The sequence below is a fragment of the Kryptolebias marmoratus genome, linkage group LG8 (genome assembly GCF_001649575.2).
Source record: "Kryptolebias marmoratus isolate JLee-2015 linkage group LG8, ASM164957v2, whole genome shotgun sequence".
NCBI lineage: Eukaryota > Metazoa > Chordata > Actinopteri > Cyprinodontiformes > Rivulidae > Kryptolebias > Kryptolebias marmoratus.
This window is the reverse complement of record NC_051437.1, coordinates 5,513,909-5,534,904: the sequence shown is the minus strand read 5'-3', so window position 1 is coordinate 5,534,904 and position 20,996 is coordinate 5,513,909. Positions and strand designations below refer to the sequence as shown.

The following is a 20,996-nucleotide window of genomic DNA, read 5'->3' as shown; positions in this document are numbered from 1 at the left end:
TTTTGTGTTGGCTAATGTCGATTAGCTGTGGTGGTCATCTTGAGTTAGATTTGCTTCTAAAGTTAATCAGGTGTAGATGTGCATCCAGTGACTGCTTTCTGACAGTTTCATTAAAAATCATCCAGTGGTTGATGTCACAACCCTGTCTGTCTGTTAGCAAAATTATATATATATATATATATATATATATACAATTTTGCTTACAGACAAACAGGGTTGACTTCAACAGTTGATTAAATTTTAACCAAATTTCAAATCTTGTGCAATCAGTAGCACTTGGAGTATGTGTTGTGAATAACCTTGTGAATAACCACAGTTGACTGTGGTGGCCATCTTGGATTGCATACACACAGACACGAGCAAAAACGTTATTGCCTGTTGGTAATTAGAAGTGTGTTGAAATAAGTTGCTGTTCATCTTTGAGCTCCTGCTCCTAGCAGTGATGATCTTTGGACTTGCAGCAACAAAATTAGCCTCTCCTGAAATGCAAAGGAGGGTGAAAAAAAATACATGAATTATTAATGAACAAAATTACTCAAACTCTGCACACAACGACCTGCCGCATGCAGCACGGTGAGCTTTGGGCCCCACAGTGGCCAAACTTCCTAAATATTTTATGTCCTAAATATGATTTTAGGGGGGTTCTGAGCCTGCTCTCTGACAGTCCCACCCAGACTTTTCCATCACGCAGCCTAACTATGGAGCTAAAAGGAGAATAGGAGTCCACGTGTGGCTTTTATCTTGACAGACAGATTAACATGCAGCAGCCAGCTCGTGGGCCTTGAAGTGAGTCGACGGTGTTCTTCGGGTGCCCTCAGGTGGAGGCCTGCTATAATTGCTGTTGACAACCTACAAGTCATTGTGCAATTAAAGCATCTGCCGCTCCGGTGTGGCAGCAGGCCATGATGCCTTGTGACAGCTCGTAGCCATTAAGCAACTGTAAGCATCTGGCGTGCCTCGGTGGGGGGAAATAATGTGACAGAGGCTCTCCCCCCCTATTGTTGCCCTTGTCTCTTTGGGGAAATGGAGGACATTACATCACTCACTGGATATACGGGGGTCCCGGTGAATGGGGGGCATTTCTTCAAATTAGGACTGAAACAGCTGGATGTCCAAGTGACACTTTGTTTTAAAATACAACAACTGAAATGGATTTTGTTGCTTTGTGACAACAGCTGAAATCTTGGTTTGAAAATAATAAAATGTGAGTGGCAGATTATTTCTAAAAACATATTTGCTCAGGTGATAAAAGGAGATCAACAGGACATGTGATGACTGTATATTTTCTGTTTAAAATAATGAATCAAACAACTGATGGGAGGCTTGTGTAATCTTCAACTGGCGGACTTTTGGAGTCAACTCATTTCAATTTTCTGCCACAGTCAACAATTTCTTAGATTTTTAGCTAATGTTTATTGTGGAGGTAGCTGACAGTAATTCCTGTACACACTCTCAGAGCGGCACATTGAGCAACATGCTGCACACGTTTGCCTCAATGCTGTTTGTCTAAAGGCAAAATGTTTCATGAACAACTGGATGGATTTTAAGAACACTCTCAAAAAGTATTTATTGGTTGTACCACTATGACTGATTACCCTTTGGAGTCATCCCAGTTGTCTGGCCACCATATCTAATTGACCTTAGCGAACACAAAAATGTCTCTAACTCTAATTTTACAGTTGTTGAGGTAAAGTTTGAAGTAGTAGTGGCTGAGACATACGCTGAGCACTGTGCATTGTGTGACATCTTAAGTCTTTGACAATAACTATTAGCCTCAACACAATTCACATGGTTTGATCAAAATGAATATAACTCATTTTCTGTCATTAGATAATCTTAATCTGAAATTCAGCCATACAAGGTGGCGGGTGATAAGGCTTTTAATCTGCTTGTTTTCTGTGACAGTTGGTTTATTATATCAACTTTTTAAAACTTTGCAATATAGATAGATAGATAGATAGATAGATAGATAGATAGATAGATAGATAGATAGATAGATAGATAGATAGATAGATAGATAGATAGATAGATAGATAGATAGATAGATAGATAGATAGATAGATAGATAGATAGATAGATAGATAGATAGATAGATAGATAGATAGAAAGAAAAGTTTTGGATTCTATTTAGCAAACTTGTGATGACGTTCTGATCATTTTTCTTTACTTGATAGAGTGTTTTAGAGGCCAAATGATTAATCATTCCATTGACATAGACGTAAATAATCAGGTAATGTGACTGCTGATTGAAACTAGGATTTTCATAGTTCCAGTGAAGCAGACAGTTGTGCTCTGTGGGGTTGTCTTCTAAAGAAAAGGTTTAACCTGGAAGAGACCAGAAGTCATAATACGAAAAAGGAGTTGAACTTGTAAAAACTGCGAGCTAAATAAATGCTAAAATCACATTAGTCTCTTCTGCACTACCAATGGTGAAATAGGGTGTGTGTGTGTGTGTGTGTGTGTGTGTGTGTGTGTGTGTGTGTGTGTAGGGGTGGGTGGTGGGGGTTACATATCCTAAGTCTAAGGGGGATTTATGTACATAAGATTAGCAAACTCTGGTCAGATTGAATTATTTTTTTAATTAGCTCCTTCGTGTCTTTTCTGTGTCATCACATTTAAAAATGCCAAGAAAGCTGTTTCTATTAATATGACATAAACAGTCATTTCTAAAGTATCTGAATATGCAGTATGTGGACCATCCTCCCAAAATCTTCTTCAAAAGCAGCAATAATCAACTTGTCACATTCGTGAAGGCAGGCCATGGAAGGCCATGTAGCTGTGTGCGTGTGGAAGTGCATGAGCCATGTGTGTGTCTATGCATATGTGTGTGTGTGAACCTCCTGTCTGTCTTGAGGATTTGCTGTTTCAGCAGGGAAGGAATCAGTCCTTTGCCTCTGCCATGCGGGAAAGTCAGCGTAAGGAAATTCCTGAGCTTCACAGTGGCAATCAGGCAGTTAAGGAGCTGCCACTGAAAATGGAGCTGCGTGTCAGTCACTTTCATGGCTTATTCACACTCGCGCAACCGCTCTGGCATAAACAGAGGCATTCTCATTCACTCACCTCAAAGACCCAGTAAATTGTCCTCACTTGAAAATGGTTGTGTTTATACTATTACGTGCCCTGAAACAACTTCTAAGCCTGAGAGCTTACATGCCACAGAAATACATTTTAAACTGTTGTGGCAACTACAGAAAGTGTTACACTGTACCATGCTAACGCTGGTATGACCTATTAGATTTTAATACTGCTTATAGGGTCTGAAAACCAAATGACATTAAAAACACTCTGAGTGCATATTGTAGTTGTTTTTACTGGACTTCCTTTACACTAGTGGTGTCCATCCCTGGTCCTGGAGGAACACTATCCTGCATGTTTTAGATGTTTCTCTGCTTTGACACCTAATTTGAATGAGTAACGGGCTTCTGCAGAACTTGAAGACCTGCTGAAGAGCAGGGAAACAACTAAAACATGCAGGATACTGGCCCTCCAGGACCAGGATTAGACACCACTGCTTTACAACAAACTAAATGACTTCCTTTTTAAAGCTGTAGTTAGTTGTAAGCTAATGTTAGCTAACATTCAAAAATGTAGCAAATAAATCAGGGTTTCCAATTGTCCCTTAAAATAAGGAAATATCTCTCATTTCAAGCTTAAAAGACAAAGTCCTTATTAAATAGATAAACATGCTTTGTTCTGTACTTTTAGGAGCCAGTGTAAATCTGTTTATAGATGATAAATGAAACAGGAGAAACAGTAATTTGTATAATCAGTGCTGAAAATCGTGGTATTTTTCTGCAAGAAAAGATGTTGAACACAGAAATATGTTTTGGTTATTAAAGCTAATAAAAAATAGTTTTGTTTTGTTTTTTTGTCTATTAAATTGGACAACAATTATTATTCTAAAAAAAGCATATTTCAATGCTAAAATTATCAGAATCTAAAACTGAGTTTCTAAAACTGAAAGAAGCAGAACACTAGCTAGGAGCTAAAATGAGCAAAACACTGGCTAAAAGTAGCAAAAGGCTGACTAAAAGCTAAAAGCAGTAAAATAGTAGGTAAAACTTAAAAGTAACAAAAAGCTAGCTAAAAGAAACAAAAGGCTAGCTAATGTCTAAAAATAACAAAATGCTAGCTAAAGACTAAAACTGCTAGGTAAAACTAGCACATTGCTAGCTAAAAATAGCAAAATACTAGCTAAAAGATAAGAGAAGCAAAAAGCATTTTACATTTTGGATATACTTTGTCTTTTTAAAAAGCCTAAGATGGTTTGGACATGTGCAGAGGAGGGACAGTGGGTATATTGGTAGAAGGATGTTAGAGATCAGCTGCCAGGAAAAAGACAAGAGGAGATATATGGATGCAGTTAGAAAAGACATGGACGTAGTTGGAGTGAGGACAGAGGACACAGAAGACAGAGTTAGATGAAGGAGAGTGGCTCGCTGTGGGAACCCCTGTAGAGGGAACAGCTGAAAGAAAATGAAGAAGATTCATTTAATTTATGGAGATCCTGACCCTAACTTTGGGAACCACTTTGTTAGACCTTACATGGAAGATGCATGCAGCTACTATTTTATTTTATTGCATTCAGAGTTTGATATTTAAACTATGTTACTCAACAGAAACCAAGAGTAGGTCAGTCTAAACATTTTTTTTTTTTTTTTTTTTTTGTTGTTGTTGTTTTATGTCCCATTGTGGTAATTTTTTATTTCTTAATGTATAATTTTGTTGTTTTGTGTCTCTTGTTGGTCACGTTGTGTAGTAATATTGTCATGCACATATGTTGTACATTTCTTCACTTACATCTCTGCATCTTGTTTATGTTATTTATTTTTTATACACATATGTCTTTGAAAGATGTATGAGCTGTGAGGAAATGTGAAGGTTACTGTGGCCTCATATTGAGAAGGATTCAGGTTTGAATTCAAACTCGTCCAGGGCCCCGGGCCTTTCTGTACGGAATTTACAGGAAAAACCTTCTTAGCCTTGAATAAAATTCCGAATACCAAATGATATAATAATAATAATAATAATAATAATAATAATAATAATAATAATAATAATAATAATAATAATAATAATAATAATAATAATAATATATAAAGTAAGTAAGTAAGAAAGAAAGAAAGAAAGAAAGAAAGAAAGAAAGAAAGAAAGAAAGAAAGAAAGAAAGAAAGAAAGAAAGAAAGAAAGAAAGAAAGAAAGAAAGAAAGAAAGAAAGAAAGAAGTATAAGTTCACTCTGTTTTCCAAACTCGGAGGAAGTAACTCATTTTTCCTATGGTCTTAAAAGCAACATGAAACGTAAAGCGGAAACGCATGTCGCAAACTTCGGACGGACTGTCGTAAAGCCTGTCGGTGTCGCTGTGTGACAGGAAAGAGGTGTTATTTTCAACAACAAACCCGTAAATGCAGTAGTGTTTAATAACTGAAATATGCCGTGGTTTACTTGTCGTTTCTCGAGTCCGTGTAGTTTTACACCTAAGTGAGTCCTGCGTTCACACAGCTGTCGAAAAATGAGTTGAGCTGCAGCAAAACAAGCTAAAAAATGGCAACATTTAACGATGAAGGTAGGAAAAAACACTTAAACTCTCATTACTGTGTGTTCCACAAAATACATAATACAAAGCTTCACATTTAGGTCAACATTTGTTGTTTTACTTTTTCTTTGTCCTCTTTAGTGGACGCAGGACATTGTGTGGTGGTGGAGGTGAGCCCAGATATCCACATCTGTGGATTTTGCAAACAACAGTACTATAACTTTGAGGTTTTTCTTGCCCATAAGCGAAACGGATGTTCCTTTTCCAACACGAACACAGCCGGAAACACAGCAACAGCAACTCTCACAGGTTAAACACGGTGTTGGAGCATTTATATATATATATATCTTTGCATGTGTTTGACCTTTTATCTTCCTGCTTCAGATCCCAGCGCTGAGTTTGTTCTTGAAGAGGACATCTACCAGACCTGTGTCGTGAGAGGAGTCAAAAAGACTCTGACCAAAGCACAGAAAACACCCTCCAAAAAGTTAAAACCAGTCCTGACTTCAAAGAGACACTCCTGTTGTTTTTCAGGTCGGTGCCTCTTGCTGTTTGTAATGTTATTACTATTTTTTTGTATCATCGTACACATCACACACATTTTGCACTAATATTTTCTCTTCAACATTAGGTTGCACCTTCAAGACACAGTATGGCCAGAAGGACATGGAGCGTCATCTCAAAACTCACACTGGTATGATAATGTCTTGTGCAGTAGATCCAAAGCTCGACTACAGTCATGGGGAAAAGAAAGTCCACCCTCTGTCAGTTCTGGGGTTTTATGTATCACAGCGTAATGGAAAATAATCCGGTTCCTGGTTCTGAAATTATTCAAATATAACCTCAAGTGTGCAAAACTACACAACAGAGCCCACCATGTCATTATTATTGTTGTTGTTCTTTCATGATCCAGCAGCTTGTAGAACCTCTTTTAGTACCGTCCAGTAGTGGATTTCTGTAGGACGTTATCAGTCTCTCACCTGGTTATGGAGGAATTTCAGCCCACTTTTCTTTTCAGCGTTGCCTCAGTTCATCGAGGTTTGCAGATGTTAGTTTCTGCGCAGCTCTCTTAAGGTCCCACCGCAGCATTTCAGCCAGGCTGAGGTCTGGGTTTTAATTTGCCTTTTTTAAGACCGTGATTCTTTTTTTTTATTTTTCAGCCATTGTTTTTGTAGATTTGCTGCTATGTTTAGGATTATTCTGTTCCATCGTGACCCAATTTGGGTCAGTCTTCAGCTGTCAAACAGATGGCCTCACATTAGATTTTAAAATGGCGATTCCCAAACTTTTCAGCTTCTGACCCACAAAATAACAATGGCAGAGGCTTGTGACCCTAAATGTTACCAGTTTTAGTGTTCAAACTAATCTCTCCAACTCTAGAACTATTAAATAAGAATGAAATGGCAACACAAACCACTACAACAACAATGATACTAGTTTTATTATGCTGTATTTAGGCCCAAAAGTATTCATTTTTACATTTATTCTGATTTGTGGAGATCATCCGAAGATCTTCACTTTGTGTTTTATGACCCACTGTTGGGGTCCTGACCCCAATTGTCAGGACCACTGCTCTAGAATACACAGTTCGTGGTGGACCTGGTGTCTGTCAGGTTCCCCATGCTCAAATCAAATCATCACCCCTTCCATTTTTTAAGAGTCATGGAAGCCTCTTGAAAAACGGAATCATGATGTAGGTGATTTATGATTAATAATTTATGCATTTCTTCAAACAAGCCATACTTTTTTGTCTTTTTTGTCCTGTCACGAACTTTAGCCTTTACTCTGCTCTCACTGGGCTGCACTTGTTAAAAACTCGGTGATGACTCAAAAATGTGGGGAAATTGTAAAAATATACAGTATTTTTGTTGCCGCCTCACTGAACTCTGGGTGTTTGCGACCTAATGACCAGTGAGCCGTGTGGCTCCGTCCAGTTTTTAAAAAAATCACAGCCTATTTTTGTGTGTACGATTTGCAAAACTGCATTCTTTGCCATGCATATATTTAGCTGTCCACCTCCACTCACATCTCATCTGTACGCACTTTGGGAGCCACCCCCACATTTATGATTTAATCTGATGGAGTACGCTTTTGAAATATGGACACGTTTTCAATAATTATTATTTATTATCAGTCTGCTTTTTAGACCTGGATATTTCCCTCAGATCTTTTCTGTCAAAGGAGAGTCAAAATACAGCTCTAAAGCGCTTGTCACAGGTTGAAGAATTCTCTAAACATTACACAATCTTTTATAGAGGGGATCACAGTGATGATGATCAGTTAATCAATACATTTGATCAGCAGCTCCTGGCTACTGCTTGCCCTCTTAAATCCTGTGAAAGTAGCAAAGGTGGGCTGGTCCATTTGGGTTGTGGTTTTGTTCAATAAATAATGAGACGGTGAAATCTGTTGTGTGTTTTTGCTCACTTGAGGATATTTTATTTAGTAACTGGTGAAGACCAGGTCATTTCATGATGTCCTGATATGTAAAACCCCAGATCTGACAGAGTGAACTTCCTTCCTTTTTACTCACAACTGTACTTAAGAAAATCTAAAGAATTATACATCAACAGATTTTTTTTTTTTTACCTCCACTGACCAGGTGAGAAGCCATTTGAATGTGAGCTGTGCCACAAACGTTTCAGTCGGCGTGACAAGCTCAACATGCACAGCCGCTCGCACACAGGCGAGAAGCCGCACAAGTGCAAACACTGTCCCTATGCAGCAGCAGACAGTAGCAGTTTGAAGAAGCACCTGAGGATCCACTACGATGAGCGGCCGTTCAAATGCCAGATCTGCCCTTACGCCAGCCGCAACTCCAGCCAGCTCACCGTGCATCTCCGCTCCCACACTGGTACCCACTTCACAATGACCGTTCGTAGTCTGCGTGTCTAGCCAGCTGTTGCTTTTTTTCTGATTTGTTTCCCTGCTTCTCTTCCAAGGAGACGCACCCTTTCAGTGCCAGCAGTGTGACGCAAAGTTTAAAATCAACTCGGATCTGAAGAGGCACCTCCGCATTCACTCCGGTGAAAAGCCCTACAAATGTGACTTCTGCGAGTACCGCTGCGCCATGAAGGGAAACCTCAAGTCTCACGTTCAGATCAAACACGGCCCGGAGAACTCCTTTCAGTGCCAGCAGTGCGATTTCAAGTGTGCCAGCAGGACTTCTCTGCGGCAGCACTCCAGGCACCATCAGCCTGTTCAGTCCATTCAGTGCTCCAAGTGTACTTACTCCTGCTCCAGCAAGGGGGCGCTCAAAGTCCACGAGCGGATGCACTCAGAGGAGCGCCCGTTTAAATGTGACTTCTGCAGTTTCGCCTCCAAGCGGCTCAGCAATCTGCTCCTACACAAAAAGAAGTGTCACTTGGACAAACCCGAGAAGAGCGGCGGCGTGAAGCCCGGCAGAGGCGGAGGGAAAAGCGCGGGGGGTGACTCCACTAAGCCTGTCAGTTCTAGGTATCGGGCAAAGCTAGACGCAGCTCGGGCCTTCTGCTGCGACTTGTGTGACGCTTCGTTCGTGAGGGAGGACTCACTGCGCAGCCACAAGAAGCAACACAGAGACACTCAGCATATGCTGCAGCTGCAGCTCTCCACCCCAGCTCACACAGCTGACATGATTCCGGTTACATCACAGAGCAATGCTCAGCTTGAAGTTCCTATCCTGTCTAGCTCTATAGCTCCCTACAGCAATGCACAGCTCAAAATCATCCTCTCTCACCCTTTAGGCCAGCAGAGCTCATTAATCCCTGCTGCTGTGGACGGTACAAGTAGGACCAACGTGGTCTTGCTTAGCCCTGAAAACCAGGACATGGTAGTTAATTCTATGATCCAACAAGTCAACCTTCTGGCACCCGCACAACCCCTTGGGTCGTCCCAGACTGAGCCCCAGACTGTCCTCTTGGCCCAGCTCAGCTCAGACAGCGCCACCCCCCTCCACCAAGACGTGCTGCAGACAGCTGTAACTCAGGACCCCAGCAGCAGCGCCCAGGCTCTGATCGGCGCCTGCTCTGAACTGGAAGGCCTCAACGCCTTGATCCACGAGGGCGCTGCAGAAGTTCGAGTGGTGACGAAGGATAACTCTGACTTAGTGGCGGGATCAGCCCCACCTGACATGGACGTGTCAAAGCATACCTTGCCTGGTCAGGAAAGTGCATTACTGGTGCCAAACATCAGCCTTGGCACCCAGAATGTGGTCATCCACAGCGTTCCACTTTTAGTGTCCACTCAGAGTGCAGGAGAGCAGCTTTCCCCTCACAGCATCTACACAGATTCACAAACACTGGACGGCACCCCACAGTGAGTGGTGCTAACTCATGACTCTAACTGCCTTATAAGCTAATATGGTTAATGGAAGAACCTGGTCAGCCTGATGGTAACCTTGGAAACAACAGTTCTGTTTATTTAGTATTTTATTTACTTAAGAAATCAGAGCTGACGGTGGCATCACACCCAAGTTGACCACAGCACAGTTGCAAGTTGAAACCAAGTAGGGTTAATTGACTGACCAGGTTGTCCTGGGTTAGCCACACAAACTGAGAGCAACACTGTATTTTGCACAAAGGCCATACTTGTAAGTTGACTGTTGTGAGGTTGCACAGCAGGGAGTGAGACAAACTGCTAATAAACGGTTTCTTCCTGCAGTTATTATTTTTATCTTCAGGACCGCCATGTTGGATTTTCTGTTCAGGATGATCACATCTATACAACTTTAGAAAAACCATCCAGTTTTCTTTCCAACAGTTTCCAGCTCCTTTTTTTTCATTATTTTTAATCTTTTAGATTTTTCAATTATTTATTAGTTAATGTGTCAGTAGTTTGACAGGTTGCTTTTTTTGTTCTCTTCTATTTATTGGTAATTATTTGGACATTTTCATTCACCTAATGTTAACATTCTTAGAGTAATCGAAATTAAGACACAGCCTGTTTCTTATCAAATAATTCTGTTCATTTTTACTTGAAATTATTTAAATTTTCAGGTAAAACTCCAATTTCAAAAAAGTTGGGTCATGTAAAATGTAAATGACAATGCAGTGACTTGCAACTCTCATAAACCCATACTTTAAACCCATTTGATGTCTACAGTGGAGCACAGTAAACATATCTAATGGTTTAAACTAAGAAATTGTACCATTTGTTTGGAACAAATAATATAATTTAAAAAAAAGGGAAAAGAACTGGCAGCAATGTGTCTGAACAAAGTTAGTACAGGTCCATGTTTCCCTCTGTGAAGCATCCCCTCTTCTTTCAACAACAGTCTGTAAACACCCAGGAACTGAGGAGAGCAGCTGCTGGAGGTTTTGTTGTTCCACAGTCCTGGTTTGTCTTTGCTGGATTCTTTCCATGATAGAGCTTTAACCTACATTTCTGGATGACACAGTAAACTGTGTTTACAGACGGTGATCTGTAGAAGTGTTCCTGAGTCCATGCAGTGATGTCCAGAACAGAATCAGACCTGGTTTTAATGCGGAGCTGCCTGAGGGCCTGAAGATCACAGGTATCACTATTTTTATAGACAATTTTTGTGCAGACTGGTGAACCTCTGTCCATCTTTACTTCTGACAAATTCAGCCTCTCTAAAATGCTCTTTTTATACCCACTCCTCTTACTGACCTGTTGTCAAATAACCTTATTAGTTGCCAAATGCTGACTCACTCTCCAGCTGTTTCTTATATGTACCACTTTACAGTATTTTGTTGCCCTGTCATAAACAAAAATTTTGGTACAATTTCTTTGTTTCAACATTTGATATGTTTACTGTATTTCACTGATTAAAATATGGGTTTAGGAGATTTGTAAATCCTTGCTTTTTTTGGCTTACATTTTACACAAGGTCCCAACTATTTCAGAGTTGGGGTTGTATATTCATACCAAACACATCAGAACAAGGTATTAAACAATATAAACGTGTGCATTCTTTAGTTTGTCCTTCAGGTGGCAGCAGAGGGATGAGAGTAAACTGTGATACATATTTTTGTATGTGCGTCTTTCTTTTTTTTTTTTTCAAAAGAATATTTTTCATTCCCCTCTGAATCTTCAAAACAGATGTCAATTGTAAATAACATTAGTTCACTTATCAAGGTCTGGGTTTTTAAAAGCCAAGTTGCTCCCTCGATAGATTTTCCAATAAAGTGCCTGTTTTGCTTGCTGCTGCCTATTATTCTGGACATTTTTACACGCAGACCTCAGCGCTCGGTCTTTGCAGAGAGAGGACACTGCACCTGAATAGGAGAGTCTCCTGTGGACGGCTCCCCATTGATTTCTCCCTCGTCTCTCGGCACTAATGGATCTGCCGAAGCACACGGCTGCATTTTCAGGCTCAGCACGATCACAAACTCAGATGAAGTTGCTTGATGTAAAGATGTTTCCCAGCAAGTGAGGGTTCACTTCAGAGTTCGACTCTTGGAAAAGGAAGTGGTGATTGTGCCTCCTTTGTGGTCCTACGTTTAATAAGACGTTCTTTGACCTTTTCGGCAGAATTAAAGATGCTCTTCTGGAATACTCCTTTAAGTGCATACATCTAATTGTAGACTCATAAAAAAAGTCAAACACTGTGATTAAATGCAGTTTGTAGATAGTTGTAGTTTTGCATGCTTATTAAATGCTGCTTCAGTCCACCTACTGGACATGCTGAATTTGATACTCTGAACTGATCTAATGGCTAAGGGAGATCAGTGTCTAAAAGGTTTAAAAGACTAGTTTTACATTCAGGACAATGTCCCTGTAAGTCGGTAAACAACAAGCTCCACCGTAAAACTTAAAAAATGAAACGTCTAGCATTGAGTTTAGGTCAAAATTATCTTAAGTTGAGAAGGGACAGAGTTAGAGCCATGTTGGTTTGACACTGTAAATGGCATTATGCACAGTTTTAAGTCAAGTCAAATTTATTTGTATGGCACTTTTCAGCAACAAGGTGGTTCAAAGTACTTTACAACATGAAAACACAAAAATACAGAGTCATCATGAAAACACAACAATAGAAAAAAGCTAAACTAAACTTATTTAAAACATGAGCTAAGAAAATCTAAATAAAATAAATGAGCAAAAGTAACATAAACAGATGAAAAACTAAGCTAGGAAACTAGGATGTAAAAAGTTAAATTGAACCCTAATGTGAGACATTTTAGCTTAATATCTCTAAAATTTACTGTGTTTTTGCCATTTTGCTGTTGGCTAATGTTGATTAGCTGTGGTGGCCATTTTGAATGGGAGACTCCAAAGGGTAATCTGTTGTAGATGTACACGCAGTGATCATTTTTTAGAAATCTGTCCATTAGTTCGTGGAATATTTGCAAGCGTACAGACAAATGAACACGCACATCACAAAAACATCAATGCCTTTGAGGGATGGATGATGATTATGTTTCTTGTTGTCTTTCAAGACATGGTGATAGTTTTGTCTTCACCTTGTTGAGTTTGGAACAAAAAGTGCTCATTGGGGACGACGTGCTGTAGCCACATACGGTCAGTATGTAGCGCACAGCGTGCTCCTCACCAGCGTTCTGCTCTGACTCTGTGTGGGGACCGGACTGGGATCAGTGGTTCTGACCCCTGGCTGACAAAATGATTTTAGTCCACAATGACCCAAATCCTGCATGCCAGAGGAGACAACTTGGCCCATTTGGAATGATCGACTCCAAAGGGTGCAGCAGTAAGTTAGGCTCCTTATTTTTCCCCAAAACTGAACAGGTCTGCCACCTGCGGCTCTACGGCCACATGTAGCGGTTTGGTCACTCTGCAGCTTTGACCAAAAATACCATGGAAGTGAATATTACTGATATTCATAACAACAACAGAAAAATCTAGTTATCACCCGAAGGGAGAATGATAATAATATTGCCTGTGTCTGTGTGCATGTATGTGTGTGTTTGTATCTCATGAACCACTGGATGGGCTTTAATGAAACTTTCAGAAAGTAATCACTGGATCTACGCCTACAACTGATTAACTTTTGGAGTCAACTTAATTCAAGATGGCTGCCACAGCCAAGTGACCTTAGAAAACCCAAAATTAACTAACTCAACCAGATATGACAGATATTGAACGAAATGATAGGGTAATACTCTCTAAACAACATCATCAACACATCCTTTGAGTGCATCACATTACACAAAATCTTTGCCTGCAACCTTGGCATTAACACTTTTTATTTGTTAGCAAAATATCTCATGAACCACTGGATGGATTTCAGTGAAACTCCCAGTAAGTAATCATTGACAATACATCTACAACTGATTAACCTTTGGAGTCAGCCCAGTTGAAGATGACTGCCACAGCTACAGATTGACCTTAGACTACATAAAATGGCTAAATCTCAGGGAATTTGGAAAAAATATAGAATAAAAAATTAACATGGTAGGAGCCAACAGTCTTTTACAACACATACTTCAAATTGTCAGCAGATCATGCAAGATATTGCAGTACTGCATCAGCTGTGCATGTTATTTTCAAGGTTTGGCCAAAGTGCCTACAACTCAGTGATTTGGCAACGTAAGATGACCTTAGTTAGAAAAAAAAACTCTGTCATGAAAGGTGGTGGATGATACGCAATAATTTAAGGAATTCTAGTTAAATACAAGAAGATCATAAAATAGGCATCTTTACATATAAATACAAAACAAAAACATTGGTTAAAATGGTTTATATATGCATATATATAGACTCAATAGACTCAGTCCAATGTGTTTCACTATAAGTTAAGTAAAGCAGCAGAGGTTAGAACTGTCTCCTCACAGTAAGAAGGTCACAGGGTCACACACACACGGCCTTTCTGTGTGGAGTTTACATGTTCTCCCCGTGCACACATGGGTTTCCTTCTACAGACCAAAAACATGTATGTTATGGTAATTGGTAACTATAAATTGTCCCTAGGTGTGAGTAAGAGCCTGAATGGTTGTTTGTCTTGTTTGTCTCCATGTGTCCCTGTGATGGACTGGAGACCTGTCCAGGGTGTCCCCTGCCTCTTGCACAGTGACTGCTGGAGATAGAGACCAACTCCCCATGACCCGGAAAGAAGAAGCAGCTAAAGAAAATGGATGGATGGAAAACAATTACACGTCTCTTTCAGTGCAGATTGTACACATCATTTAGAGATGGGAAGAAAGGGAAGCGTCTAAAGATTTTTCCATAGTTTTATAATAATACAAGCGATGAATGGTGGTAAGAAGAGTTTAAACAAACAAACAAACCAGTCATCTCATCTTCTGATAACACTACTAAGAAAAACTAGAAATTCCACTCTTCATAACAATTAGTATTTCTTAGAAAAAAAGGCAAGAAGTGCTCTCTGGTTGTATCTCTTTGATCTATTATCTAAAATCCTTCCAGGCCATAATCCTTAGAGCCCCTCCCACCACCACACCCACCCCCAAGTCCTCTCCTGTTCACCTCCTCCACATGTGACATCAGAGCTGGGTGAAGTGCTACATCATCTTGCTTAAGGGAGAGTTAAAACTGCTGTGGATTCTTTCAAACACAGGTTTTAGGGGGGTGTTTAGTACAACCTCAGTTCTGACAAAGATGGGACGTTGTTTTAAATGTAAATGAAAACAGAATGAAATGATTTGTAAATTTCATAAACCCATATTTTATTCACAATGAAACGCAGTAAACAGCAAATGTTTCAACTAAGAAATTGTACCATTTTTAGGAGGGGGGAAAAAAAGATCGATTTAAATTTTACGGCAGCAACACATCTCAAAAAAGTTGAAACAGGGTCATATTTACCACTGTAAAGCATCTCTTCTTCTTTTGACAACAGTCTGAAAACATCTCGGAACTGAGGAGAGCAGCTGCTGAGGTTTTGGAGGGAATGTTGTCCCATTCTTGTCTCGTGAAGGATTCTAGCTGTTCAACAGTCCTGGGCCGTCTTTACCGGATTGGAACATAATGTTGTTCAAAAACCTGCATAGACTTTTCTGTACTGATGTTGATTGATTGATAAGTTTATTTGATAGGGACAGACACACGTTAACATAGACAAACTGAATAAAACAGCAGTCCCATGCTTGTACCATGGTAAGACTGGCAAACCTATGCCAGTAGGGATGTGAAGATTAACAGATTCGTACTGAATCATGTGTGCGTGCACAGTGCAGCTATTTTGGTATAAAAGTTGTGCATCGATTTATTAAGTCTTTGTAATGAAAATGTCTCATCAGTTTATTAATTAAAATGAACGAATAGGTTTGTTTCTACAGTAGGCATCTATTATTTTTTTAAAAAATCACAGAAAAGTTAAAGTGTAGTTATGTTTGTGTATGAAGGACAAATTCCCTCACTTCATTTCTTACAGTGTACCGCTCTTCTTCTGGCTGTTCTTCCTGCTATTTACTGTTTTTGTTTACTGCCACCTGCAGCTCAGGAGGAGAACTGCAGCAGCAGTGTAAACATCAACAAACACTCTGAAAATGTGCTGAAAGCTATGCAACAGGAAAAAGAGGTCACCTTGGGTTCTACTTTTTATATCGCAGAAAATACAATTTCCTGCTTTCTTCTGAGTTACTAAAAAAGTATAAGTCTGACAAACAATAAAACACTGGCACTCGTTTGGCTAGCCGTTAGCCTAGCCTGGACAAAGACTTCTGCCTGTTCCTCCAGACTGTGCTCTGACTGATGTCACGGCTGATAAGGTACTGACTATTAATAACTATCTGACAGAACGTCACTTTAAAGTTGACTGGACTATCCCTTTAACTATTTGCTTTGGTTAAAGGTTGTTTCTGGAGAACGATAGTGGGAGTTTTTAAAACAGACCTCTTTATACTGTATGGCCCTTCTTTAGTTCCTTCCTTCCTGTGTTTGAGATGTCAGCCTTTGAATGGGGCCGTAAATGTCTCTCCCAAAAAAGCAATTTCCACGCCCAGCTGCTTAAAGAAATCGTAGGCTGTGATGCATTCCTTTTAGACATAAACCCATCCAGAGAGGAGGTGACAGAAGGACTTCACCCAGAGGAGAGTACGCAAAGGACGGCTTTGAAAAAGAGTTAAAAAAAAACATTTGAGTCCTGTAAAAATCTCAAAGTTATTTCTTTTTATCAGAAGCGGGTTATCAGCACTTAGACTATTTATTTTTTTCACACTGCACTCCTCCAGGTCCAATCTGTCACTTGCTTCAACAATACATTTCTGACCTTTGCTTCGTTTGCACACAATTTGCTCTCCCATCAGTAAATGGCATTGAATGCCTTAATGAAATTAACTGATTGGTAAAGTATTGATATAGATTTCTTTTTTTTTTCTTCTCCCCCAATGCCGGCATCTTACGGGTGACACTATCGACGTCTTAAGTGAGTTGAGATTTGTCAGAGCGCTGGAGGCTTTTATCTTGTCTTGCGTCAATTCTTTTTGTCTGTGTGATAGAAATTCAAGATGATAGAGCTATTTGATCAGCGGTTTACAGCCAAGACGCAAAAAAACAAATTGTAATTTGCCTTTCTGAATGCAATGTGATTATTTGCTGAGGTGTTATTACACCATTGTGATGTCTACATGTGGAATCAATCGTATCACTGTAGGCTAAATGTGACTTTTAAGATAACTTTGCCTCTGTGGTTGGTTTTAACTTTAAAGCTCCTTTTTTTTCTTTTGGATAAATCAAACACTATTTAAAGTTGCACTGATATGTTCTTAAAACTTTTCTGAGGAGATTATTTGAAACTCTGACATCCTATTCAGGGGTATGTTAGTGATTTGGGGCCTTTTTATTGCCTACAAACAAAGACAAAGGGTGATAATGCCTTTGCATATGACTGTTTATGTGTGTTAATGTGTGTCTGTTACCAAACAGACTGTATGAGTTTTATTGAAACTTGCCGCAAGTAATCTATGGATGTACATCTACAACTGTCGACCCAATTTAAGATGGCTGCCGCAGCCAACTGAATTTAAAAAACACAAAAGTTACCAAAAACTCAGTCAAATTCGTAGTAGCTGAGATTCATCCCCAACTTATAGTCCAAGCACTAACAAATCACTATATCTGTTTTAAAAACTGCCATTAACTGTTGGTGGGAACCCTGTTTAAAATATCTCATGAAGCATAGGACAGATCTTAATGAAACTTTTAGGAAATAACCATTGAGTGTTCACCTATAACTAAACCCAATTTAAGATGGCCGCCACAGCTAACTCACCTTAAAAAACACTAAAATGGCTATAATTCCATCTGTTTTACAGACACTGGACTACAGTTTAGTGTGGTTAAAGCTGAGAGTCATCCATAACCTGTGCTCCAAGTGCTACCCATTTAACAAAACCTTTGTCTAAAACCTTAGCATTAACTGTTGAAGTCTGTCCTTTTTGTCTGTTAGCAAAATATCTCATAGGCCACTGGACGTTTTTTAAGGAGTTGGATGTACATCTACAATGGATTTTATTCAACATGGACGCCACAACTATGTGACTACAGAAAATACAAAAACATTTATAATTCAGTAAATTTAACAAGTATTGACTTCAAATGTGATGTGGTAGTAGCTGGGAGTCATTCACAACACATATGACCATTTGTGATATTTGGGGTAGACTGGGCATGACCTTATTTTTTAAGGCTTGCCCAAAATTGCTACAACTCATGTCTCTGCATAAGATGATCTTTGTTTAAAACATCAGCATGAAAGCAGGCGGGTGATATACAATCCTTTAAGGGATGCTAGGACTGTAATACAAGTCCAATTTGGTTGTCAAAAGTATTAGTGAGTTATTAGTCAGACAAGCTTTTTAGGATTGAAATTCATAGTTTACAGCCAGTCCTTACAGGGGTGGGGGTGGGATGACGGGAATGAGGGGGATGAGGGGGGTGAATAATTTGTATAAATTTCAGGCAGAAGAGGCCCGGCTGCAGTGAGAAAACTAAAACCCCTATAAACTCTTTAGGAGACACAAGAATGCTACAGTATCTCCTGCCCCTGATCACGCAGCCACGGTCCTTTATAATAATGTCCTTTATCCCTTTATGACAATGTGGGTTTCAGCGTTTAACAGCGAGTGCGTTCCTGTGAATGCAAATAACCGGTTCACAGCTTTTGTGATTCAGAAACAAAGACATTCGGCCATTGTTGTTTTCCTCATCTTGTTTCTGTGTCACTAAAGCTAAACAAATGAATGTTTGCATAGTTATGGCCGTGCACATGATGGTGCCATGCATTCAAGGGAGAACAATCCATCTGTTGTTTTCACCTTTTTCCATATTTAGTGGGAGGCGAGTTATGTTGGAAACTCTTGCTAAGTGTTTGCCATCACCTTTGGCTTTGCACAGATGCTGTGATGGTTGTTTTTTTTTTTTTTTTTTTTTTTTTAAATGCTCAGTTTAATGACTCTGATCGTTCTCACCCGTCAGCATATTGCATTGTGTTTTCTGTCAGAGCAGGCCGGTCAGTTTCTGCCCGGCTCGACATTTGTTTTCGTCAACCAGACATTGCGAAGATTAGAGACAGATTAGTGATTGATTGCTTATAAACATTCTGTAGTTTGAATTCACGTTTCTTCAGATCTGACAAAGTAAATCTCATTAGAAATACAAACGAGACAGTCACAGGCCTCCTTTTATGCCAGAGTTTTAGAATAAGATCAACTTATGCTGAGAATTTATGAAGTTGTGGTCATTTTGGACAAACCTTGCAAAAAGAAAGTTATGCAATATCATGAGATGTCATGCAGAAAGTATGTTTAGTGAATGACTCTCAGCTGCTAGCATTTCAAATTTTAGCACAATATCTGTAGATTTAACTGAATTATAGCCAATTTCCTTTTTTTAATTTCGGCTACCTGTGGCATCCATCTTGAATTAGATTGACTTGAAAAGTTAATCAGTTGTACATGTACCTTCAATGATTACTTTCTGAGAATTTCATTAAAATCCATCCAGTGGTTCACGAGGTATTTTGCTAACAGACAAACAAGGTTGACTCCTACAGGTAATGCTAAAGCTTTAGGCAGAGGTCTTGCACATGTGTTATGAACAACTCTCAGCTACAACCAGAACAAATTTTAGCACGTTTTCTGTGTATTTAACTGAATTATTGCCAGTTTTGTGTTTTTATTATCAATTGGCTGTGGTGGCCATCTTGAATTGGGTTGACACCAAAGACTGATCAGATACAGATGTACAGCCAGTGATTAGTTTCATTAAAATCCGTTCAGTGGTTCATGAGGTATTTTGCAAACAGACACATGCAAACAGACGTAGACAGGGACCATTATCGTATCAATAGAAAGGTCTTCCTGCGATTTGTTTCAAGCAGTTTAGAACGTGAATGCACAGATAGTAGAGAAGGACTGTGTTGGGTTCACAGTTTAGCAATGTTGTAAACGTTGCTTTTGTGTCCAAACTAAACCAGTTGCGCAAAGCAGCGTACAATTTGAGTGATTCCTGTGGTTTCAGCAGACGGCTACAAGCAAGCAAAATGTCGTATTTGCTCTCACATGCCTTATCCTAAAAAAACAAACATGATGGAAATCTGATCTTTACACATACAAGCCATTGTTGTGCGGGTGTGTGTGTGTGTGTGAGTGAGCGCGTGTGCACACATGTATGCGTGTGTGCTTAACTCTGTGTTTACTTTGCCTGCTTCCAAAGAGCCTAATGCTCCCAGATACTGCTGCCACATTAATTCTTCTTTAAAAGATAAAGTGGATTAGAGGAAGTGACAATGCAGCTTGAGGAATGTGATTGAACATTTCTTTTTTTTTAAATTAAATGTGTTTTACACTGAAAAAGGCTATCAGAAAAACCACACTTGTTGAGTTTTTTTTTTTTTGCAAGCAAAGAGTCCAAACTGGTGTATGGCTTCATTCTGTGAGCTGCATTTTTTTTTTTTTTTTCACTTTTTCCAGGTTTTTCTCAAGTGTTTCGTCTGTGTTTATGATTTTCATCACAGTTGATGATTTACTACGCTAACAGACGGGAAGGGTTCTTGTTTTTGTTTTTGACATGGTGCAGTGTTTTTTCTGGAATAGAGCACAAAGAGACAGAAAAGCCCAGATTTAATCAGTGCTCTATAGTATTATTTTTAGCATAACGAATGTGGTTATGTAAAGATAACACTCATATTTTCATTATTGCTGACAACTACACAAACTCTGCCTCCATCTGTCATTCTTGTCTTCCTTTATATGCAGTCCTCTCATTGCCACCATGATGTCCACTCAGCCTCATGATCCAAGCCATAGCCTGTCCATATTTGCTGTTTGTTTGACCCCATAAGGGCATGAACCCTGGCTGATCCTTCATCTGAGGACAAAGCTTATGTTTGCAGTGACATCATAAATGCCTGTGCAGAGACAACAATGGCTGATGAATTTAGCGGGAGTCGGGCACAGTGGACGGCAGAAACGGATCCCGAAACTTCCAGTGTCATGGAAAGTTTTACAGATGGCGGCCCACACCTTGGCCAAACAATGCCGAGAGCTCCCAAAATGTAAGATCAAATTGCTGTGGTTGTTTTCTGAAGACAGTGACAGGGG

The 20,996-nt window shown here is 39.6% G+C and overlaps 1 protein-coding gene across 2 annotated transcripts; it reads left to right on the top strand.

The window, feature by feature from the left end:
- Positions 1-5,320: 5,320 nt before the first annotated feature.
- Positions 5,321-11,679, top strand: zfp64 (zinc finger protein 64 homolog (mouse)). 2 transcript variants are annotated; one of them, XM_017419136.3, is made up of 7 exons: positions 5,321-5,565; positions 5,677-5,705; positions 5,781-5,844; positions 5,920-6,069; positions 6,167-6,229; positions 8,138-8,389; positions 8,478-11,679. In XM_017419136.3, exons 1-7 carry the CDS (start codon positions 5,544-5,546, stop codon positions 9,833-9,835), a joined length of 1,938 nt encoding a protein of 645 aa, XP_017274625.1. In that variant the 5' UTR covers positions 5,321-5,543; the 3' UTR covers positions 9,836-11,679. The 2 variants fall into 2 exon arrangements, with proteins under 2 accessions (XP_017274625.1, XP_017274624.1); XM_017419135.3 differs by having other exon boundaries at positions 5,677-5,844.
- Positions 11,680-20,996: the final 9,317 nt, after the last annotated feature.